The 24992-nt window shown below is 41.0% G+C and overlaps 1 protein-coding gene across 2 annotated transcripts in view; it reads left to right on the top strand.

Moving 5' to 3' along the window:
* SLC7A1 (solute carrier family 7 member 1) overlaps positions 1 to 24992 on the top strand; it is an 83515-nt gene that overhangs the window by 42917 nt on the left and 15606 nt on the right. The window contains exons 1-9 of one of the 2 annotated variants that reach the window (XM_089685848.1): positions 8743 to 8806; positions 8917 to 9298; positions 10174 to 10332; positions 11028 to 11199; positions 12527 to 12654; positions 13134 to 13356; positions 16845 to 16984; positions 20086 to 20188; positions 20319 to 20521. In XM_089685848.1, coding sequence (XP_089541974.1) covers positions 8932 to 9298; positions 10174 to 10332; positions 11028 to 11199; positions 12527 to 12654; positions 13134 to 13356; positions 16845 to 16984; positions 20086 to 20188; positions 20319 to 20521 — 1495 coding nt within the window. In that variant the 5' untranslated portion in view covers positions 8743 to 8806; positions 8917 to 8931. Of the gene's footprint in view, positions 1 to 8742; positions 8807 to 8916; positions 9299 to 10173; positions 10333 to 11027; positions 11200 to 12526; positions 12655 to 13133; positions 13357 to 16844; positions 16985 to 20085; positions 20189 to 20318; positions 20522 to 24992 lie in introns of those variants that run through there. The other variant, XM_089685847.1, reaches the window with a different exon arrangement.

Below are 24992 nucleotides of genomic sequence, written 5' to 3'. Positions count from 1 at the left end.
GGACTGAACATGCGGGGGGGGGGGGGACAGGACTGAACTTCTTTTAATAAAAAAAAGTGCATTCCCCATGTAAAGGAGGGGTGGAGAGGAGGGAACTTGACTATGAGGGTGAAGATCTGCTTTAGTACAATACAGTGTCCAGTATTTTTATTTTTCGAACATTCGTTGCACCACAATGTAAGTAATTAATGTAAGTGCCGCATTTTCGAACTACCTGGATTTGGTGCACAAGTCACTGTCAGAACCGAGTGTTGCTAATGCTTCATGAATTTGTTGTTTGTGTGGGTATGGCAGCCCATTCACTTAAATGGACTGCTGTGTGTTTCAACAAAAAAAGAAAGAAAGGTGCATACACCTTTTTTAAAAACGTGGCCGCAGGGAAATTGCAGAGTATTTTGACCATAAATGTGCTGCTATGGGGGTGCCCCGTGTGTCTCGTAAGAGCAGCATGATTTGGCTGTGGGTGGTTGCGTGTGTGGGAACAGATGCGATGCCCGTACAGTGTGAACCAGGGCTTAGTGTTTGTTTTTTAACCTGCAGATTTTAGAAGTGTTTGAAACTGCTGGTTAAATATTCCACTAGCTTCTTATATATATCTTTCAGGGTCCAGCAACTAGCATTTTCAGGTGGGGTCTGCTGTAGCAGTACTATGACTGGGTTCCTTTATGGCTCTTAGGAAAGGAACAGGGTTCTTTTTATGGGGTTTACACCACAATCTCTGTGTTCACTGCGTGTTTCTGCATCTGTGTTTGGAGTGCATTTTTTAGAATTTTTTTTTTTCCATTTATTTCAAGCGATACTAAAGGCTTAGTTTTTTTTCTCTAAAAATAAAAAACATGTTTATACTTCTCTGTGTGCAGTGGTTTTGAACAGAGCATTCTGGATCCTCCTCTTCTCAGGTGTCCCCACAGCAAGCAGCTTGGTATGGGGGCACCTGCTGCTTTGTGCGTCCATTCACACAAGGAGCTCGGCCCTGTCCCCTCTCTCAATGGCTCCCGCTGCTGTCTCATCCAATGATAAGAAGGAGTCCTGGGATAGCTGAGACTCTAGTGCACATTGCTGGATCGAGAGGGGGCTTAGGTGAGCATTGGGGGTGTGGGGGGATGCTGAACAGAGCAGGTTTTTTACCTTCATGCATAGACATTGAGCCTTTAAAAACACTTTCAATTAGTTTTTTACTAAGTTGAATTTTCATACATTTGCACACATTCGCGTGCTTTCTGGTACAGAAAAATGCAGCATGCTGTACTTACCTTCTTTTTTTTTTTTTAAGCACATGTAGCATGTAGGCACTGCAGTGGTGTAATCTTGGCTCATTAGAATACATTCATTTTTCTTGCATATGCATTTGTACTGCATTTTAAAATTACACCTGACTGCTTCTGGTGAGCTGCTGAGATCTGCTTGCTGTGGGTAGCCACATGCAGTTAGTGCTTGTACCAGGGCATATAGCTTGTCTAATGCCAAATAGAAATATCGGTGATGTTTCCCGTCTTGATGTCTCGTAACCATAAACTTGGTAAACTAGTCTTCTAGGTTGTGATAAATTCTGAAGGCTGGAATATTTACTTTGAATCATTAGTCTCATAGTTCCAAATCATATTTACTTAGGGATGGGCTTCCATATAATTTTTTTTAAAGATCAGGTATGTTTTGATGTGCCTATGAAAACACCTGAAGCTTGTAATGGAGGAGTATTGATTGATATATATATATAATTTATTTTATTTTTTCCAGTTGAAAGCCATGACTGGTGTTCGGTGTAATGTTTTTCTGTGCAGAAATTCTCACAAGCAGCCTCAAGGCCCCGAAGATAAATTGTCTCAGAAATCAAACCAAATGCGTTTTATTATAATGAAAGGGAGGACATCCGTCTCTATCAGGAGAGATAAATGAGTGTTGTACTGCAAGTCCTCATGCACACTGGACATTTTTTACAGCTGCTGTTTTTGCTTTAGACATGTTTTTTCTACAGCCAGTAAACTCCCCAGCATGTTATCGTATGTGTCCATGCACACAGACTGGTAATCAGCATTTTTTGGCTGGAAACCTAACCCCCCCCCCCCCCAGAACTAGTGGGTTTTTAGAGGAGTTTTTTTAGCTGTAAAAATGCTGTAACGCTGAAGAACGCAGCAAGATGTGGTAAATCGCAGCAAACCAGCGTTTTTTAACTTTTTTTTTGGTTAAAAAAAAAGCAAAAAAACACTGCTAAACGCTAAAAACCGCTGAGAAACTCACGTTTCTAAAGTGACTTTACACAGCTAACGTTACCAGCGTTATTAAAATGCCCAGTGTACATGGTGCTTAAATACTGCGTGAAAAAACACGCAGCCTTTAATGCACAGCTTCCATCCATGCCTTTTTTGTTACTGGGATCCATTGACAAAAAAAGTGCTTTCTGCGTGTTTGCTGCAGGTTTTTCATCAAATTCATAGTAATTATGTTGTACGTATATAGCCAAAACCTTTGTTTTTTTTTTTTGTTTTTTTTTTTTTTACAGATTTTGTTTTGGGTAGACTTGAAAAATTAAATACATCTGTCTCATTGTTGACCATGGTCTTGCTGGGGAGAGTTTACCTCCTTCTGTTCCTCTGTTAGCCTGTGGCAACAGGGAGAAACTGAGAAACCACAGTCACCAAAGCAGAAATCCACAGATCTTTATATTAATCTCACCAAGATTCTGACCCTTTTTAGTGCTGTTTTTTTTTTTTTTGTGTTTTTTTTCGTTTTGTATTGCTTTTTTGTCTGATTTCCCAGCACTTACTTTTTGCGCAGCAAAAAAAATGGGGAAATCTCCCCCATGGTGGCACAGACTGCAAGTTGAAACCTGACAGATTCTAGCCCGTTCTTGCTTTCCAAGGCTAAGGCCGGCTATACACTATACAATTTTCTGTCCAATTTCTGCCCAATTTTCTTTAGATTTTCTTTCAATTGTGTAGTGCAAGGGCCGGCCTAATTGGATACAACTGAAAGTGTTGTTTAGGTATGACCTCCTATTTTTGGTAAATCTAAAGAAAATTGTATAGTGTATGGCCAGCCTTAAAGACACTGTGACTGCAATTGGGCTTTAACAGCTGTCAAAATAGGAAGCAGCCACATCGAAAAAAAAAAAAAAATATATAAAGCCAAAAAAAGGATTATTGTTTTATTCTATTGAGAGGATATGTTCACCTTTGGGAACATGTTACACGTTCTCGATCACCTACTAGGATGCTGATGAGAGCTCATCAGCATCCTATTAGGAGGTAGTCCATTGATGCGTCCTGTCATTGTGTTACCGTCTGCCTGTATGAGGTGATAGCTTACACTGACCGTCTGTAAGATCCCTGCATTGCACCCGCGATCTGCTGCTTGAAGATGCAATGCTTCACAGGTTTCTAGTTTTAAAAAAAAAACCCCTTTTTTTTTTTTTTTTTTTTTACCTGCACAAATGTGTATTTATTTATTTTTAAAGGTGAACTTGAGCCAAGCAGCATTAACCGCTGTGTCTCCAGCCCTTTAACCTCTTTGCGCCTGGCGTCTCCCGGCCCTTTAAGAGTTTCAGAATCCAGGAGGCGGGGTGGGGTTTTAGGGTCATGTGACTGCTGTGATTTGCCGTCACAGCGGTCACATGATCGGAAAAGGTCCTGATTGAAAGGAGAGATTGGGACCTTTCTGGGAGTCGCGGACATATGTGCTGGGAAGCACGCAGGGCACGCGCTCTCAGCACATATGTATTTTCTAATTGCACACAAATATGTGGCCGCTGGGCGTCAAGGCCCAGACGCCAAGAGGCTGCATATTTGCGTGCGATCGTCAAGGGGTTAATGAATTTCGGGTGCTGAAAGGCAGGGATTTAGATCATGTGATCGCCTTGATTGGCTTTCACAGTGGTCACATGATTGGAAAGTTCCCATTTGCAAGTCGCGAATGGGAGATTTTTGTCAGGTGCTGGTAACTGCCGAGCGTGCACAGGGCGCGCACTCTCAGCCCATGTTTTTTACATTTGGGTATGCAAATATGCGACCTCTCAGAGTCCAGGCTCACCCACGGAGAGGCCTCATATTTGCGTACTGTTGTCGTAAATTGGTTACACTAGATTGTCGTTTGTCCGATGTGCTCTTCAGATGCAAGAATGATTTCCTAAGGGCCCTTTTGGCTGGCTGTAGTTATAGCTGATGTTCTTTTATGTTCCAATTACAAGTCTACTTCACATTTATCTACTCTCAGCAAACATGCATGTGATCACTTTATGGTAGCCCAGGGAGAGGTCTGGTAAGGAGTGGTAGGACAGCAAAAGAGCTACATTTCAAAGCTCTTCAGTTATGAAGAAAGTTGGTGGTTTTTTACTTCTGAAGTCTGGTTATAGTTAGCAGGACATGCAAAGGTCCCTCCTAAACTTTGTTGTGCTAGTGTGCGACCTGTCATATTTAGGTGTTCTACTTTTGTCCCCTATTTTGAAAGTCCACATGCAATTTTGTAGTGATTTGAAAAACCCAATTAAAAAGTCTTACAGTTGCCTTAATGTAATTTGTTTCATGAACCAATCAGTTTTGTCATCGCATAGCAATTTGTTGGTATATGTAATATATCTTCCTTAAAAATAAATTTTATAGTGTGTGTATGTATGTATGTATGTATATATAGTACAAATTCTTATTCAATTTTAAAAATAGAAAGGTACACAAAAAACAATTGGCAGGTGTCCGACTGTCAGTGTGATCCGGTTCTTGACGCGTTTCGGGGACGAGTCCCTTTCCTCAGAGTTTATCTAGGAGCCCAAGCAGGAGGCTTTCATTAACACTGAGGCATTGGATTCATCCACAGTTAACCAATTATGAGTGTGCATTAGCATAGCCACCAAATATTTAAATAGGTCCGGGCCCCAACCCGAATACCAATCACCATGGGGGAGCGTCTAAGAGCCACTGCCAGAGGTTCCATCATAAGGGCAAACAGAGCCAGCGAAAGTGGGCAGCCCTGCCTAGTGCCATTACCCACCTGAAAGGATGCCAAGAGTTCTCCAACTAATTTGATCTGAGCTGTTGAGGAGGAATATAACAATTTAATCCATGTTCTAAATTCGGGCCCAAAGCTCATATGTTCAAGAACTGCAAACATGTAAGGCCAGGCTACTGAGTAAAAAGCTTTCTTCATATCCAGAGCAACTAACACTCCAGTAGATGAGGCCCTGGGGGGCAGCTGCAAGTGAGTGAAGACCCTATGCAAATTAACATTGGTCGATTTTCCCAGGGATGAAGTCTGTCTAGTCAATACTGATTAGGGAAGACAAAAATTTAATTAATCTGGTAGCCAATAGTTTAGTTAGGATCTTTAGGTCATAATTAAGCAAATAGGCCTATAAGAGGCACAGTTGGACCAGTCCTTACCAGGTTTAGGTAGTAAAGTTATATGATCCTGATACATTGACGGGGTATCAGTTGTGTTTTATAGTCCGAGTAAAGCCAAAGGAGCCTAGGTGCCAGCGTAGCAGCATACTTTCTATACCATTCCCCCGGTATACCATCAATACCTGGAATCTTTTTACCAGGAAAGTAACATATAGCTGACTTTATTTTCTCAACCATGATGTCATTGTCAAGCTCTGTATCTTCTTCCTGCAAGAGCCAAGGAAGACCTAGAGCAGACAAATGGTCATGACGTTTTGATCCAGATACACTTGAGATGGCTTCCTAGAGACCACCATAATAATTCGTAAATTCCTGTGGTATATGGTCAGGGTCAGAAGTTACAGTACTGTCTGCACAACTGACAGTCTGGGCCTTGTAATCTGTTACCAGGTTAGCAAGTAGTTTGCAATTCTTGTCACCAAATTCAAAGACTTGCCTGGGCGAGTAAACTAAAATTCTCAGAGGTCGGGGATTCAGAAATGGCTGCTGCCGCCGAGGCTTAGCTTTCCTCCAGCTGCTGGATCTGAGAGGAGAGGTCCAGTCTAACCATTTAATGCCTGATCTATATTCCCTTCATACATGGGCTTTAAACGCATCCCACACCATGGGAACCGGGGCTAAGCCCTCATTCAGTTCCCAGTTTAGGGACATTGCAGGAGAGATCAATTCCCCAACCTTAAGGTCCTGTATCCACCGGTTTATCAGTTGCCAACAGCCAGGATGACTGGCAGGTGACAAGGGGACACTGAGCTCTATAGGGGCATGATCCGATAAGTCTGCAGGTAAATAGGAGACCACTCACACCCCTGATAAGGCTCAAGCATTGCCAAAAATAAGGTCTGTGCGGGAGGCTAATTTATATGTGGCGGAGAAACGGGAGTAGGCACTAGTGGATGGGTGTTTCCATCTCCAGAGATCAGTATACGCAAGAGCCTGGGCCCAGTGAAGTAGATCAGGGCTATGCATCCTAAGGGGGTCAGAGGAATCAAGTTGTGCATCAGGAATCAAATCGAAATCACCTGCAATATACAGTTGTGAAAACTGCGAAGGGGCTAGTATTTTGTATATGGTGTACAGGACCTGCTGGTTGAGGGGAGGAGGGATATAGACATTGACAACAGCAAACACAATAGATCTAATTTCCAGTAACTGTATAAAATATCTGCCCTGAGGGTCTTTTATAAGATAAGAATTTATTTAGGAGAATGACAACTCCCCAAGCATAACAGGAGTAAGTGGAATGAAAGGTATGTTGAGTCCAAGATCTACGTAAAGCTAATATCTTATTTCTCAAAAGATGCCTTTCTTGCAGGAGCAAGATATGTGGTTTGTGATGGTTTAAATATTTGAACATAAGCGCTCTTTTGTATTTATCATTAAGACCCCTAGTATTCCACGATATTAATTTCAACTCCATAAGAAGAGAAACAGGGAAAGCCAAAACCGGATATCACCAACTTAGCAAACAGTGCTCCTCAGATAACCCGGGAGAGTGCCAAAATCCCAGAGGAAAGTGAGTAGTGGTGTCTTGTATCGTGCAGACCAGAACAATAGTCAAGAATGAGGGTGCAGCTTAAAAATGGTAAACACCCTACTGACCGTATTACCCCAACAATCAACTAGGCCAGTTTAATTCCCAAAACTGAAACTATAGCTTTTTCAACAGCAAAGTCCAAACTGAAGTAAAAAAGGGTTCACATGCAGTAATGCACCTAAAGTAAGCTGGGGAGTAGTAGATTTTGTCTCGTAGTCAAGCAGCAAAGCGTCTGTGTAAAGTGCTCCCAAACAGGAGTCTGAAAGGGAAAGGCAGTGTGAGCTGGGGAAAGCGGGTGGTAACAGTGGTAATGACCAAAAATACACCCCAGCATGAAAGAGAAATCAGGTGTCCCTATATGTAGGAGTAAATGGAAGAGGTAGCCTCACCTTGAGCCATAGCAGGCCCCAAACACAAGAGCATCAGCATCCATCCAGTGGAAATGAGCGTGTTCGTGGTGAAAGGTTGAAGAGAAGGAGTCCGTGCTTCCAAGACACCAACACAGGAGCGATGGTAGGGCATAGTAAGTGCAAATATGAAGGAACCATATATGTCTTACCGCAGTATGGATGGCCATGAGTCTGCCTCGGCTGGGATATCAAAAAATGTTGTCCTTTCATTTTGCACTCGTAGGCGACTCGGATAAAGCAATCCGTATTTGATGTTACGTTCCCGCAGACGACGGCAGACATCACTGAAGGTTTTCTGCTTCTTTTGCAGCACTTGTACGAAATCTGGGAATAGCATAACGTGGGCATTGCCATATTGTAAGGAGGGGTGCTTCCTGGCCTCTGCTTGGATACGGTCTCGATCCTGATAGTTTAAGAACTCGACTAAGAAGGGGCAAGGGGGGCTCCAGGAATAGGGCAGCCCTCTGGTACATGGCGGGCCCTTTCAGCCACATATGTGGGGGAGACTTCGGTCAGATTTAGGAGATCTTTGAAAAAAGTTATCTGCAAAGTCTGCTGGTCATTCCCCCTCGGCCCCTTCAGGTAGGCCTAGGACCCAGACACCGTTGCGTCAAAGGCGGTTCTCAGCATCGTCCGACTATGTGGTCAGGAGCTTAATCATATGTTGCAGGTCCGCTATCATGTCCTCGTTTTGGCCAATGTGGTCCTCCACAGCTGAAACCCGGGCTTCCGAATGGGAAAGGTGGCCCCTGATCTTATCCAGGTCGGTTCTAATGAGATTACGTTCCTCCGCCAAATGTAGCGAGGTCTTGCTGCGCTCTGTAGCCGTCAGGATCAGGGACGTGTCATCAGCGGGCGGTTGATTGGACTGCGCTGTCAGACTGTGACGTCCCGCTCTCTTCCATCTCTGTTAACAGGGCCTGTATCTTTTTGGCCAAGATGGCATCGACACGTGGAGTGGCTGTCGCTGGTCCCTTGCTCAACTGGGCTGCAGAGCAGCGATGCTTAGATGTCTTGTGTCTGGGCACTGTACAAGGAGGGTGCCAGTGGTATCCAAAGGAGTTCAGGATGTTGGGCACTCCACTCTGGCGCATCCACTCAGGTCCTTATCCAGCCACGTCCCCTTCCTTAAAATAATTTACCTGTAAACAAAATGGATTATATAATAAGCCGGTGCAAAGTGTTTTTTTTTTTTTTTTTGTTTAAAATATAGTTAACTTAAAAAAAATGTTTGTAAATAGATTGTTGCTTTTTACTAAACCTAAAGTGGGCGTGTGTGTGTGCTGAGACAGTTAAGAGATAAGCCATGCTGGACTTGTAAAAACAAAAGGGGAGTGAAGGGGTGGTTACATTTATGGGGCACAGAGAAAAACGCTGATAAACTTGTCTGCAGTTTAGACAATTCACAGGCAAACCATGACAAACTAAGAAAGCCATCTATCAAAGACAGAAAAATAAAAGCTCAAAAACACGTAAGAATACTAGTGACACCTGTGGTGTGTTTTTTATATTGTATGTATTACTGAGACTTTACCCAATAGTAGAAGTATATTAACCTTGTTCATCCTATCTTTTATTTCAGATTCAGAATTACAAGATGGTCTGCAACACAATTCTGGATTTTGGAAACCAGCTATTCCGTCGTAAGGCTGTAGGATCTGACAAGGAGAGCAAATTGTCACGATGCCTCAACACCTTTGACTTGGTTGCCTTGGGTGTGGGTAGCACACTTGGCGCAGGGGTATATGTACTGGCTGGAGCTGTGGCGAGGGAAAATGCTGGACCTGCAATTGTTCTCTGCTTCCTTATTGCGGCTCTAGCTTCCGTTCTTGCCGGCCTGTGTTATGGAGAATTTGGTGCAAGAGTACCAAAGACCGGTTCTGCCTATTTGTACAGCTATGTCACAGTGGGGGAGCTTCTGGCCTTCATAACAGGCTGGAATTTAATCCTCTCTTATGTTATCGGTAAGTTCATTTTAAAATGCAAATCCATTGTAAAGGCCTATTTTCTCTTCATAGTGAGGCATTTTGGTTAGTCTGGATCTCTGCAGTATAGCTTTGTTGTATTATGAAGAAAAATGTTTAAAGTGTGTTCTTTGTCTTCTTTCTTTTTTTTTTTAAGATTTTTACATGCTTAAAGCGTTTAAGCATTTGTAAAGGCTCAGGATGTTTGCTTGTTATTTAAAAAAAAAACTTCTCTGTGCTATTGTATTGCACTGCACAAAGTAGCCCTTACCCTCCTGTGTGCGCCCTCATAGCAAGCTCCCCCCATGCCCCCCCTATGAGAGAGGGGGTGATACTTCCACTAGAAGGTGTGGTGTGTTTTATTTATTTTTTTTACTTTAATGCAGGGAATGCATTAAGGTAAAATATGTTCTGCCCTTAGAAGCACTTTAAAGATCCTATGTAGCCTTCCCTTCTTCATGTAATATTAGGGAGGGAGCATTGAGTTATATTTACCATAATTAACCCTGTCTTTACTGTTGGCAGATTTCATCAGTTGTAAACTACATGTGCACAGTGTCTGTCGTAAACAAAGGATAGTGCATTATATGTTAATATACCAAAAAAAAAACTGTCCCCTAATTGCACATTGGAAGCTAAAATAAACAAAACTGCCTATAGAATGCTATGTATAAACCTGCTCCAAAGAAACCACTAGAGAGGTATATATCCTCTGCAAAGGTGGACATTGGTGTGCCAAGTCAATCTAAGAGTTGGATTGCAGGGAAATTGAATATGTCTGAAGTTTTTTTTTTTTTTTTTTTTTTTTTTTTTTTATATATACATTTTGATTACAACTTGTTTTACAAAAAATATTGTACTTTTTTTGTTTTTAGGTACATCAAGTGTGGCTCGAGCATGGAGTGCAACATTTGATGAACTTATTGGGAAAAGAATCGAACTTTTCTGTATGCAACACTTCTCCATGAATGTGCCGGGTGTTTTAGCCAAATACCCTGATATCTTCTCAGTCGTCATTATTTTGGTGCTGACAGGTAAGGTGTTCTTCAGCAAAATATGAATACTGTATTCCTAACTGCTGCTTGTCATTTATGTAATGTGCAGCTTACTGAATATAATGAGAGATTACACAAGGTTCCATAATTTGTATAACCATACAACTTGCAACTCTAGGTACAACGTTCATTATCATACACAAGTTTGAAAAAACGGAAACTCTCTTGTATGCTGTGATTTAAAAATATAGCTACATTTTCCCTAATAAGTCATTTTACAACGCTGTACACCATGCATTGGTAATCCTTTTTAGTAACATATACAAAAAAAGTACTGCAAAAACTGCTTCAGCAGTGAAAGGATTAAGGAATTCAGACATGGGGGCTGTTTGGGGTGGTGTACTCAGCTGGCACCACATTTTTCTTTGATGGACTGTACAGTGTGTGTGTTTCTTTTTTTTTTTTTTTTTTTTGACCATATGCATCCTGCATGTGGTCCCTGTGGCATAGCTGAGATAATGATAAATATCCTTGATGACTGGTGCCTGATCCTCATTGTAGACCTGAGCTGTCAGTGACAACAAGGATCAAGAGCCACGAGCCACACACACTTTTTTTTACAATGTTTGTTCAAAAACAACTGATTTGCAGTAAAATTAAAATGCAAGTGAAGGCATTGGCATTGAAGACTGCATAGCTAAGTTACTCAACAATTTATTGCTTTCCTCCCTCAGGTCTCTTGTCATTTGGTGTGAAAGAATCGGCATTTGTGAACAAGATTTTCACATGCATCAATGTACTAGTCCTGGGCTTCGTCATAGTTTCCGGCTTTGTGAAAGGATCCATTAAAAACTGGCAATTATCAGAAAAGGATATCAATAATAACAGCAACTCAGGTTTAGTCAAGTATGTCTGCCAACCTTCTCAGCTGTTTCTATACAGGTTTCAAGAAATGTCAGGCGTGTAATAATTTCACAAAGTGGGGATCCATCCAGCTAGTGTCATGTGACTGCAGAGGATTATTAAAAACTTCACACCATACAAAGGTGGACATTGGTGTGCCAAGTCAATCTAAGAGTTGGATTGCTACCTGTCTGCTAAAATTCCTCTAGATATAGCAGTATACATTAGCAGCTTGTGTTGCATGCATTTTGTATATTGGTGTTTTTGCAAAGTATTGATGGTCGTTTAAAATGTACAGTTGCAAGAAAAAGTATGTGAACCCCTTTGGATTACGTGGCGTTTTGCATGAATTGGGCATAAAATGTGCTCTGAACGTCATCTAAGTCACAACAATAGAAGAACACAGTTTGCTGAACATAATACTACACAAACATTAGATGTTGCCATGGTTTAATTGCACATAACATGTAAACATTCACAGTGCAGGGAGGAAAAAGTATGTGAACCTTTGGCCTTAATAACTGGTTGACCCTCCTTTGGCAGCAATAACCTCAACCAAACGTTTCCTGGTAGTTGCAGATCAGACCTGGCGGAGGGAGCATCATGGTTTGGGGCTGCTTTGCTGCCTCAGGGCCTGGACGGATTGTTGTCATTGATGGGAAAATGAATTCCAGAGTTTATCAAGACATTTTGCAGGAAAACGTACGACCATCTGTCCGCCAACTGAAGCTCCGCAGAGGATGGGTGATGGAACAGGACAATGACCCAAAGCATACAAGTAATTCAACAAAACAATGGCTGCAACAGCACAGAATACGCCTTCTGGAGTGGCCCAGTCAGAGTCCTGACCTCAACCCGATTGAAATGCTGTGGCATGACCTTAAGAGAGCGATTCACACCAGACATCCAAAGAATATTGCTACACTGAAACAGGTTTGTGAAGAGGAGTGGTCCAAAATTACTCCAGATCGTTGTGCAGGTCTGATCTGCAACTACAGGAAACGTTTGGTTGAGGTTATTGCTGCCAAAGGAGGGTCAACCAGTTAAGGCCAAAGGTTCACATACTTTTTCCTCCCTGCACTGTGAATGTTTACATGTTATGTGCAATTAAACCATGGCAACATCTAATGTTTGTATAGTATTCTGTTCAGCAGACTGTGTTCTTCTATTGTTGTGACTTAGATGACGTTCAGAGGACATTTTATGCCCATTTCATGCAAAACTCCACGTAATCCCAAGGGGTTCACATACTTTTTCTTGCAACTGTATTCCCTAATTAATGGTGTGTTCCTGTGCAGTCAATTACATGATGTACATTTCTTTTCTTTAGTGAAACGGGATCGAGTACCTGGGAATATGGTACTGGTGGATTTATGCCATATGGTTTTGCTGGAGTCCTGTCTGGAGCTGCGACTTGCTTTTACGCATTTGTTGGCTTTGACTGTATAGCTACTACAGGTGAGAGTACATGAAAGCTGTGTACTTCTACTTTATTCCAGTAGATAATTGTCACAGAAATCTTGTATAGAACTTTTTGATTTCTTATTTTTCTTACAATGAAGTTAATCAGCAGGTTTTATATAAACCATAAACTTGTACATTTTGAATAATACAAATATACATTTCCTTTTGTCTGTACTGCTGTTCCCAAGACAGCTGTATGCCAAGCCGAAACTAATAGAATTGTAGGTCTACTGCCATACTAATGGCATACTATTTCCATTTCGCTTTATATGTGGAGTCCTTGCCTTACAGTATATTGAGGTTCCTGGAAGATATTGGCTTTGGCATTAACACTTGGCCATTGAAAAGCCTGTGGTCAGCCATATGTGGAAGTTGAAGTTAGGGATTGTGTTTTGGGTAATACATTGGTTGATGGACATCCTTAAATATCAATCCAAAATTTAATTTGACTTTTTTATTGTGCTTCATGCTAGGTGAAGAAGTAAAAAACCCTCAGAAAGCCATTCCTATCGGCATTGTGGCTTCTCTCCTCATTTGCTTTGTGGCATACTTTGGCGTATCGGCTGCCCTCACTCTCATGATGCCCTACTTCTTATTGGACAAATACAGTCCTCTGCCAGTGGCCTTCGATCACGTGGGATGGAGTGGAGCAAGATATGCTGTGGCTGTTGGATCTCTCTGTGCACTTTCTACAAGGTAATTTTTGCTTTTTATGCATTTTCACAGTAAATGTTTCCAAGTTATATTTTGCTCCTTAGTTTCCTAATTGGATATTATTATAAAAGTGTTCTACCCTAAACTGGCTATATAGAGGTATTTACTCTTCTACCATTTATTGCACTTTGCACATTTTTTAAAGGTATAGTGAACCTTTTGCAAAAATGTAACCCATGCACCCACATTGATAAAACAAAAAATGGCATTTATTAATGTGTTTATATTATATCCTCGACCAGTGCCATGCACAGGCACCTGCAGACTCTTCCCCCAGACTCTGGTTCATATGGAGGTATAGACCTAGTTATGTGGCTGGAAAAAGTAAAGAATGGACTTTTTTTTTTTTTTGTGTGTGTGTGTTTTGTGGTGTTGGATTGTTTGTTCTGCCCTGCGAGACTGGTAGTTATCTTTTTATATTTTTGTCTGAAAAATTGGGAAACATTTTTTTATAAATTAAAAATCTAAATGGAAAAAAAAACAATGGAATATGAGTGCAATGTTGCCACCGTGGTTCTCCATTGCAATTTACGAGTCCCTTTACCATGGTGAAAGGTAAGACTTTGGAAGTATTTTACATTCAAATTCCCTATGAACTGAAGACATGGCTGTGCAGGCAGAGCCACATATAGCTGAGCTAAATTCAAAGCAAAATAGGTGTGTGTAGGGAGGAGAGACCCACAACTCACATAAGTGGAGGGCTGGGGAAAGTGACCATGTTTCATGTTACTTCCTAAATATGGGTGTAACATGATCAGAAAGGAGGACTATTCTTTTGAAATTACACTAAACTCTGGTTTAAAAAAAACTAGTATGATGTACAGCATCTCACAGAAGTGAGTACACGCCTCACATTTATGTAAATATTTGATTCTATTTTTTCATGTGACAACACTGAAGAAATTACACTTTGTGTATAACAGTGTAAATTTGCTGTCTCCTCAAAATAGCTCAACACACAGCCATTAATGTCTAAACCGCTGACAACAAAAGTGAGTACACCTCTAAGTGAAAATGTCCAATTAGGCCCAAATGTCAATATTTTGTGTGGCCACCATTATTTTCCAGCACTGCCTTAACCCTCTTGGGCATGGAGTTCATCAGAGCTTCACAGGTTGCCACTGGAGTCCTCTTCCACTCCTCCATGACATCATGGAGCTGGTGGATGTTAGAGACCTTGCGCTCCTCCTTCCGTTTTGAGGATGCCTTACAGATGCTTAATAAGGTTTAGGTATGGAGACATGCTCCATCACCTTTACCCTCAGCTTCTTTAGCAAGGCAGTGGTCATCTTGGAGGTGTGTTTGGGGTCTTTATCATTTTGGAATACTGCCCTGCAGCCCAGTCTCCAAAGGGAGGGGATCCTGCTCTACTTCAATATGTCACAGTACATGTTGGAATTCATGGTTCCCTCAATGAACTGTAGCTCCCCAGTGCCAGCAGCACTCATGCAGCCCCAGACTATGACACTCCCATCACCATGCTTGACTGTAGGACACATTTGTCTTTGTACTCCTCACCTGGTTGCCGCCACACACACTTGACACCATTTCAACCAAATAAGTTTATCTTGGTCTCATCAGACCACAGGACATGGTTCCAGTAATGTCCTTAGTCTGCTTCTCTTCAGCAAACTGTTTGCGGGATTTCTTGTGCATCATCTTTACAAGAGGCTTCCTTCTGGGACGACAGCCATGCAGACCAATTTGATGCAGTGTTCGGCGTATGGTCTGGGCACTGACAGGCTGACCCCCCACCCCTTCAACCTCTGCAGCAATGCTGGCAGCACTCATACGTCTATTTCCCAAAGAGAACCTCTGGATATGATGCTGAGCATGTGCACTCAACTTCCTTGGTCGACCATGACGAGGCCTGTTCTGAGTGGAACCTGTCCAGTTAAACTGCTGTATGGTCTTGGCCACCGTGCTTCAGCTCAGTTTCAGGGTCTTGGAAATCTTCTTATAGCCTAGGCCAACTTTATGTAGAGCAACAATTCTTTTTTTCAGATCCTCAGAGAGTTCTTTGGCATGAGGTGACATGTTGAACTTCCAGTGACCAGTATGAGAGCGTGAGAGCGATAACACCAAATTTAACACACCTGCTCTCCATTCACACCTGAGACTTTGTAACACTAAAGAGTCACATGACACTGGGGAGGTAAAATGGCTAATTGGGCCCAATTTGGACATTTTCATTTAGTGGTGTACTCACTTTTCCTGCCAGCGTTTTAGACAATAATGGCTGTGTGTTGAGTTATTTTGAGGAGACAGCAAATTTACACTGTTATACAAGCTGTACACTCACTACTTTACATTGTAGCAAAGTGTCATTTCTTCAGTGTTGTCACTTGAAAAGATATAATATATTTACAAAAATATGAGGGGTGTACTCACTTCTGTGAGATACTGTATGTATTAACTCAAAAAAGTACCTTCTATTGCTCTCAGGCTGCTTCAATCTCCGCATTTCCCGTTTTTGGTGTTGTTATTTTGTTTTTGTTGCTGTGATCTGATTAACAGTCTTCCTGTAAAGAGTGGAACCATGGAGAACAAATATTACCACCTTCTATGAAGGAACATGGCCATCCGCTCTTGCTCACTCCTGAGATGAACTATGGGATTTGTAGTGTGTATAGAGCAGTGCACCTGACCGCACCTAATGTGCAATGTTTGTACTGATTTCTTGAGTCCCTAAAATGCCAGAACCGTACAAGTACCCCCTCCCCCCCTCTTCATCCCACCAATGAAGAGCTTAGAGAGCTAGGGGAGAATAAACTGCAGAAAACTGGTCTATCTGTTGAATGGCTGTGCGGGAGGGGAACTGACCATGCTGTGCTCTCATGCCCAGTGTTGTCAGTTTTTATTAGGAAAGCAAAGGGACTGGAAGGAACACCAGCAATGCAAAGAGAACAGACTTTTCCATACAAGTACATGGTACAGCAGGCACCTACCAGGAATGTATGTTGGGTTAGCATATTCTTTAAGTAGTTTTATTATATTTTGTAGAATAAGGATATCTTTTAGTGTCATAATGCTGTTTTTTTCATAAGCCTGCACATTTTGAGAAACATAAGTATACATTTGTGTTTCTGCTCCATCATGGAGCACATTCATGAAGTACTAAAGCTAACAAATCTTGTCTGCAACACACAGTGCAGGAGAGGAGTTCCCGGCCTGGGTATTCTCAGCCAAAGAATATATTTAGCATGGTACATTCGATAAAAGAAGCATCAGGTTTGGATCTCTCAATTCCCTTCTCTAACAGATCCACACATACACAGCACTTTGAGTTAAATTTTACTTTTATCAGCACTAAACACAGTTTATTGTTAATACCTAACTGTATATTTTACAAACTTCCTGGTTAATTGATTGCAAGACAACAGTTTGCACACATTTCAAATTCAATCACTCATCTACTTAAATTGTAAGTGTGTTGAATGTTTTTTTTTTGTTATTATTCTCTTTCTCAGTTTACTTGGTTCTATGTTTCCCATGCCTCGAGTGATTTATGCCATGGCAGATGACGGGCTGCTATTTAAAGTTTTAGCCAGAGTCAGTGAAAAGAACAAAACGCCCATTATAGCCACAGTTTCCTCTGGAGCTGTTGCAGGTGAGCTGAAATATGATGCAGTTATGCTTTTATAGTGGTTAACTTCACAGGGTTTGCATTGTGATCCCTAATAAATTGTCTTTTCATACAGGAAGAAGTCTGCCACATAAAATCTTCTAAAAAGCACCCAACACTCTTCTGCATTTTATATACTATATGGATCCTTTAGCAATTTTTTGTTGCAGTAGCATGCAGCAATGCACAGTAATTGGATTGTTGCAATATAGTCTCATTCCTTCTGATGCATGGTGTAGTGCAGGGCAAGAAGTGACAACGCCCCAGCCTGCAGTGCGCTGCCAAATGCACTGCAACATGCGTCTGCTAGAAGGGTTGGTTGAGATGTCATTCAGAATGTGTCGCACTGCGTTGCAGCAATGCAAATAACATGCATTGTGCTAACCCCTTCGTTGCTGCAAAGACAATATGACAAATGAGTCCTTACTGTGGCTAAACACAGGTTCTTGGTCAAGAGCTTAGTGTTCACAGAGCAAACTATACTACCTTGTTTGCTTTCGTTTGCAACGGCTGTCCCTGTACAGTGAAACATTCCCTACCCATTAAGTGACACTTGTTCATATGAACCCCTGTAGGTCACATGAAAAGAAGGAAAATGTGTTAAAGTATTTTTGTAATCTTCTACCTTCATGTTTGCAGTATCTTGGTCCATACACAGAACAGAAAATTGAAAGCCGCAAGTGTGAAATCTAATAACCGTAAATTGATCTTACTATGCTTTTAGAAAATCCCTGAGGCTTGCGTTGTTTCGTTTTTTGCGTTTTTTTTTTTCCCCAACTTTTGTTTTAAACATTCTCCTGCCAAGTGTCTGCTGGCTGTAAATTCGCATAGGCTTTTTACGGCTGAGGCTTCATGGAATGCGACCATGTCATCCCTGAGATATTTTTGGTATGGCCTAATGTATTACACTTCCTGTTAGGGGAACACTGACATAGTACAGTACAGAGCTGTGTTCCTTTATTTGGAACTCACGGATGTCCTCATCTGTGCTTTTATGACATAAAGATAAATACAGTTGTCTTGTTTTTATTTATTTATTTATTTTTTAAAATTTATTGAGAATCAGCATTTGTGCATCACTTCAGAAACCTAATCTCATCCTGCAGACTTATTTTCAGTAAATGATTATAAAAATAATTGTAATATTTTCTATTTATAATTGCAACGTGCCTTCCAATCTCACACAGTACTCTACATACTATCCCAAAATTTATTTCAGGCTAAAATAGGCGCTTGTACTATTTGCCAAACTAGGAAAGGGGTTTCTATCACTGAAGCTATAGTTGAAACTTTAAGCGAAGAACAAAAAATTGCAGCTTACCGGTTCTTAGATGTAATGACTGCATTAATTTTTTTTAATATGCACCTGGTGAGTCTGTAAGTAACACATTTCCTGTTCTAGGGTGTAGGGTGAGGGCACTCACTTGTTATACCAAATCTATGGAGGAGCAGTGCTTGTCATCCTAGAACAGGAAGTGTAGGTTCTACTGAACACCACCCCTCTCCCATAAGAAATAATAACTATTTGCTCCCTTTTGGACTGATAAACTGAGAGTTTTGCTATGTCTGTTCGATAAAAGTCTATACTTTATTGACCCTGCCAGAACACAGCGAGCATTCAAGTTTCTCTTCAATCTGCAGTTTTTTCAGCCTTGCCCTATTTAACTCTAGACTGCAGAACATCTCCTCCTCTGTTAGGGTTTGCATACACTTAGTAGGCCACAGAAGAGGAGGAGACTAGAGTGCCGGCGGGGGACCCCAGAAGAGGAGGTTCAGGGTCATTCTTTGCATTACCATAGAGCAGGCATGTATAATTTCTTTAAAAAAGCTCAAGGTTTTTTTTACCTTTTTAAAGAGGAGTTCCAGGCTCTCCCCAAAATATTGAGTCAGCAGCTACAAATACTGTAGCTGCTGACTTTTTTTTAAATAGAACACTTACCTGTCCAGGTGTCCAATGCCGTCGTCACCCAGGCTAGTTCTTCACCAACCTCCAGGTGCCCAGCGCCAGCATCTTCTGTAAGGGAAACCAGAAGTGAAGCCTTGTGGCTTCACAGCTGGTTTCCAATTGCACATGTGCGAGTCGTGCTGTACCTTGTGATTGGTCCCATAGTCTTCTGGGACCTGTGAAGTGTATAGGGGAAGGAAGTGGGTATCTGTCAAAATCCCCAAAAAGTGACAGTGGAGGGGTGGTGTTTTTGTTTTTTTGTGGTGCAAACCATCCCTTTTGGGTGGAGCTCCACTTTAATGCATTCTGGGCGCAGCTCCCCCAGATGCTAGGGTCACATCTGTGCGGGTGCCGCCGCTGCGGATCCGCACGAAAATCCATGCAGCTGCACCACCCGCACAGAGAAATGCGGACCCGCGGGCGGGTGCCGTTTGTTCTAATGGCATGCTGCCTGCACTGGAAGCCTCACCCGTACTGGGAACCGAGGTTTCCATGCGGGCTACGTTTTCAGAGGAAGTGCAGGGAATTTTTCCCTGCGTGGCATGGGAGTCCATTCAAATGAATGGGCTCTTGTGCCCGTGCAAAACGTATATGTGTGAACCGGGGCTAATACCTGAGCCCCTACATGATCCAGCAACGTGCACAACAGCAGTGAGGACTCTCTCTCCTCTTTGGAAGTCCCAGAAGAACCCTCTACACACACATTACCCTTTTCAGAAAACTAAAAAATAGGGATTTGAGCACAGGTATATCTTGTTTCTCTCATTGGCTCACACAGCAGTCACCTTCTGTCAATGACAGCCAAGTAAGCCAATGAGGAGAGAGTGTGAGGGGGGGGCGAGCTGCACTATTTGGGAATGGACACACAGCTCAGCTTGGGAGCAAGGCTGCTTGAGTGCCACCATAGCAAGAGGCTTGTTGTTTGAGGCGCTCAGCAGGGGGAGGTGCCAGGAGTGCCAGCGGGGTACCCAAAAAGAAGAGGGGGATTGCTCTGTGTAAAACCATTGCACAGAGCAGGTAAGTATAAAATGTATGTTGCATTTATTTTTTTTATTCTTTCCTTTTTAGAATCCCTTTAAGCTTTACAATCGCTGTAAATTAAATGACTTCTCATTTGCATTGCCTCTTTTTTCTTTTCCAGCATTGATGGCATTTCTGTTTGACTTGAAAGATTTGGTGGATCTTATGTCTATTGGCACACTACTAGCCTACTCTTTGGTAGCTGCCTGTGTGCTAGTTTTAAGGTAAAAACATAAAGTTTTTGTATATTGTATGAAAAGTATTTTCCTATAGTACGTTTTTATGCATTTTGATTACATGCTTGGTGCTACTGCTAACTGGTTTATATTGATTTTTTTTTCCCTTATTTTATAGGTATCAACCAGAGCAGCCAAATATGGCTTATCAAATGGCCAGCACAAATGAAGAGCCTGACATTAATGAATCTGTCAGTACCAGTGATTCTCAGGCTGGGTTTCTGGATGAGAAATTTGCTTTCAAATTGTTGTTCTGCCCAACAAACTCTGAGCCAACCAGGTTATCAGGAGCCATAGTAAATTTTTCTGCTGGTTTTATAGGTGAGTAATTAGCTTGTTACATGTAGTTCTTTTATGTCCTAAACACAACACAGTGGGATCTGAAAACTATATTTAAAAAGTATATTTCCCAGAATCTCCCACCAGCGAGACCTAAACCGTATTTATGGTCAACAACTTACCCAATGTAATACTGCAAATATCTGGAAAATTCCCTACTTTCTGTGACAATCGACTTTATAAATGTTTAAAGGCTAAGTTCACATTCTGAACATGTTGCAGCTGTATTTAGGGTTTAACATGTTCAGCAATCCTCCTTACCCCCTGCTTCCCTCTGACAGGGGCCAGGGGGTTCTTCTACCCAGAGCCCATGTCCCATTTTAAAAGCGACATAGCTTTATGGGCAATGTAGTTCACTCACTTGAAAAACAAGTCCCATGTTCCACTGTGGCTTGTAGTTCTGAATAAACTATGAAGACCCTAATCAGTGCCCTCTTAGTTCACTCACACGTTCTGCATTTACTGTCTGTGCAGAGGTATGGGCAGAGAGCTGTTTGCAGGAGCCTGACATTGCACCCACAATCTACCAATCACAGGTTAAATGCTTTGCAGGGTATAAATAAATAAATGCACTTTTTTTTGTACTGCAAAATCATATTTTTGTTTTTTTTCCAAAGGTGAACTTATCCTTTAAAACTATGATGGTTGAGAATTATTTTTGTTAACATTAGGGACTCTGTAATGGAAAGTCATTTGAAAACCTACAGCCCCCACCCACTTTTACTCTTCTAGAATTATGAGTGCCTCAAGAAAAACAAAAATAATCAAATATAAATAGGGCAATCTGTTTTTAAAATTTTTGCTGTTTAAAGCTACTCTTTCGCTGTTCCAAAGTTCTTCAGCCAAGCTGTACCTGTAAAGGAACAGTGTATATACTTGCCTTTCTCACCAGCAACACTAACAAACACTGGTCTGTCCAAGAGGAATGAAGTCTGCTGGGAAATTGACCCTTCTGGGAGTGTCAATCTCTGGATTCCTCATGCTATTCTGTAGGATACAGCTGTGAAATGGAGGTCTGCAAGAAGAACCAGTGAGTGATGGGTTTGACCGTCCCAGATGTCTTTGTTTCCCAGTGGGTTTCAGGGAACTCTTCCTCATGTCTGCAGCAGTGTTTTGCAGTTCTGGCAGTAGGAGATGCAAGTATTTAAAACCTCCTTTTACAGGTACAACTCGCCCAAGGAACTTTATTATAGCGATAAGATTTTTTTTTTTCCCCTCATCCATTGATGGACACAGGAACTTTTCTACACAATGGAGCTGAAGAAACAACTTTCATCCCAAGGCAGAAGACTTCCTGTGTCCTTCAATAAATCCCAATAAAAGGAGTTTTGTGGGGAGTACAAAAAATACAATTATGTACCTACAAATTCCAGCAACCGCTTTCAGAATCATACACTGCATGTATGATTCTTAAAGCGGAACTTTACCCATAACAACATGCTAAAAAAATTATTTTCTTTAGCAGTGAACATATGTTCCACATTAATATTTGTGTTAACAAAATGAGTGTGCTGTAAATTGCCTCCAGCATTGCTCCTGTTTCTTCTTGCTGGATGCTGCCATTTTGCTGAAGCCCAGAGTCCCTGAAGAGCAGTAAATCATAAAACGGAATTAAACCCATCTATTTAACTGTTTAAAAAACCGTTAACAATCCCGGCATTGCAGGAATGTAACTGTCACATTTGCTTGTGTCCTCAACCAAACTATCAAACCATCAAATGGTTGGCGGTGTCATAACTGATTACAAATGCAGCACTATGGCAGTTGCAGATCAAGCAGAAGCCACTTCCTTGGCTGTAAAGGATAGGAGGGTTTAATTCCGCCTCATGGTTGTCAGATCGGCCTCTACAAATTCGGCACAGTACCTAAAATTGCCTAAAAATTGAGAACTGAGCATGTTCAGAGCAGGGTGAGACATTGTATTGCTGGATTTTAAACGTATAGGCACTTATTTTTAATGTATTACATAGCTATACCTACAAAAGGGACCAGCCTCAAATGATCTAGCAGGACTTAATTTCTGACTAAAGGTCCACCTTAAATGCAGGACATTCATGAACAATTAATGGCTGTAGCTTGTAATTGGTCAACAGTGTCAGAACTCTACTTCTACGGATTTAAAATATGTCCTAAAAAATCAGCAAGCCGCAGATTATGGGCAGCAAATTAGATTTTTTTTGTCATGAAATGTGTATAGAAAGAAAGAAAGAAAGAAGCTATGTGTTTTTTTTTTTTTTTTTCTTTTACTTATTAGTTATTGTGTACATTGGAGATTGGCTAATACTTGTTTTTAGATGTTGGGCAGTTACATAAATGGGCTGCAACTAACTATTATTTTCACAATTGATTAGTTGGCCGATTTTATTGTTTCGATTATTCTATTGGATAAAAACCTCAAAGTGTGGTGTATAATTTAGTTAATATATAGAGTTTAAAAAAAGACATTTTATTCTTGAATATTTACATGCAGTGGTAAATCTAAATACCCAGCTATATGGTTGGAGAACAAACTATCTAATCCACTCCTGAGAATATTTGACAGAAGAGATGTGTATAATATTCGAGGTTGAATGTTGTGCATATTGGACTCAGAGATCCAAATTTTTATGGAAACAAAATATTTTTAAAAAGACCGAAGACTGTTGTTTTTCAGATTTTCAGAGAGAATTGTAAAGTTTTATGCATGAGTCCCTTGTCATAGGCAGGTAGCTTGATGCAAGCTATGTGCGCCTGCGGTCACTTATGATGGCCATACACTAACAAATTTTTTTTGTTTTTGAAAAGTTTTGTTTTAGGAACGTTAATTTTGTTTTTCTAATCGTTAGTGGAGTCAAATTGACATTTTATTTTTGAACACAGTGACAGAAACATTCGAAGGAGCAGAATAGAAAACTTTTCTTAAACTTTTCGAACCAATTTTCAACCAGCATATGTGGTTTTCGCTCAGAAATTGTATTCCTTTTAAAACTGAATGTTAAAGGTGAGGGAAATTTTTGAACAACATTCGTCCATTCATTGAATGTACAATGAATTTTCAGACTATATTCTCGTCTGAAAATCAATACGTGTATGGCCAGCAGAGGACAGCATGCTTTTTTGTGACCTGTCATGATGGGGTTAAAAAATAGTCCTTTTTATATTACAAAAACAGCAGATAATCACTACTATAAAAGGTTAACTTTAGACTGTGAAAGTAATAATATAACTTGTGTATAATAAATATACCCTCAGGTAGGTAGGTTTAACTGGGAGTCAGACATGAAACTATATGAAGGGGTGGGAAGGGGAAAATAAATCTCTTACATAAAGTAGCACTAAACACTGAGCCTTTTTTGCGTGGATAGAATCATTAAGTGTTCTTGCATGGCAAGACCACTTACTGTTATCTCACATATATATTCTTATTATTATAGCCAAATTTACCACCCTAACTCCTCCCACAGTTTTTACACTACATAGACAGTAATATACCAAAACGTGCGGATTGTTCCCGATTGGTGTGCTATTACTTTGTGCAACGTTTTGCCGAATGGTTCACGAAATATCGCCGTTTTTGTGGTGAAATTGGTCCCATAGGAATGAATGACCGAATGTTCAAAACTAGAGTGGGAGCTGACAAAAGCTAGAGTGTGAGCTGAAAAATCAGGACATGATTTCTAAACTGCCATCACTCCCTCATTTTCAAGCCCACCTACACAAATTGTATATCAAAACGTTCAGCTATCCCTGCTGCCACTAAAAATGTCCACGGCTAAGCCATAATCCTGATAGTTTTCACAATATGACCATTTGTTTGCAACTACGCCGCCGATTGACATTCATTGAAACTCCACTCTAGACACCTGAAATTTGAAGGGCAATTTCTAAACTGCGACTGTGCCTTCATTTTTAATATTTCAGAGACATATGCATCAAAATGTAGGTCTGGGTCTTGTGATTATCACAATATAAAGCTCTTCACTGTAGGATTTATAGTTTTAAAACTACAACAGTTTGAAAATGGCAACTGCCAGTGAAGTGAGCAAGTTGGAGCAGTTTGTTTTTAACCGCTCTTCTCTGCCCTTGCTGTAGAGTGAGTTGCCATAGGAACCCAGGTGTGTGAGCAGGCAGCAGAGTGACAAAAGCTATGCCGCCCACTCCAGTTGTAGACTACTGGTGGAAGCAAGAACACTTTACACAATTTCCCCAGAAATTGTAGATTTTCTAGTTTTAAATGCAATACACAATACTGGCAAACTTTTACTTAAATTTGTAATGACTTTATATTGCCTCCAGTTTCTCTGGGTCCAGATACTTATCTTCCTTGCACAGAGTCCTTAACCACTTCCATACCGGGCACTTTTACCCCCTTCCTGCACAGGCCAATTTTCAGGTTTCAGCGCTCTCACACTTTGACTATTGCGCGGTCATACAACACTGTACCCAAACTAAAATTTTATCATTTTGTTCACAT

The sequence above is a fragment of the Staurois parvus genome, unplaced genomic scaffold (assembly GCF_062004578.1).
Source record: "Staurois parvus isolate SC_StPar_1 unplaced genomic scaffold, SC_StPar_1.0 ptg000387l, whole genome shotgun sequence".
Classification (NCBI taxonomy): Eukaryota; Metazoa; Chordata; class Amphibia; order Anura; family Ranidae; genus Staurois; species Staurois parvus.
The sequence above is the reverse complement of the archived record's forward strand: the minus strand, read 5'-3'. Positions and strand labels throughout refer to the sequence as shown.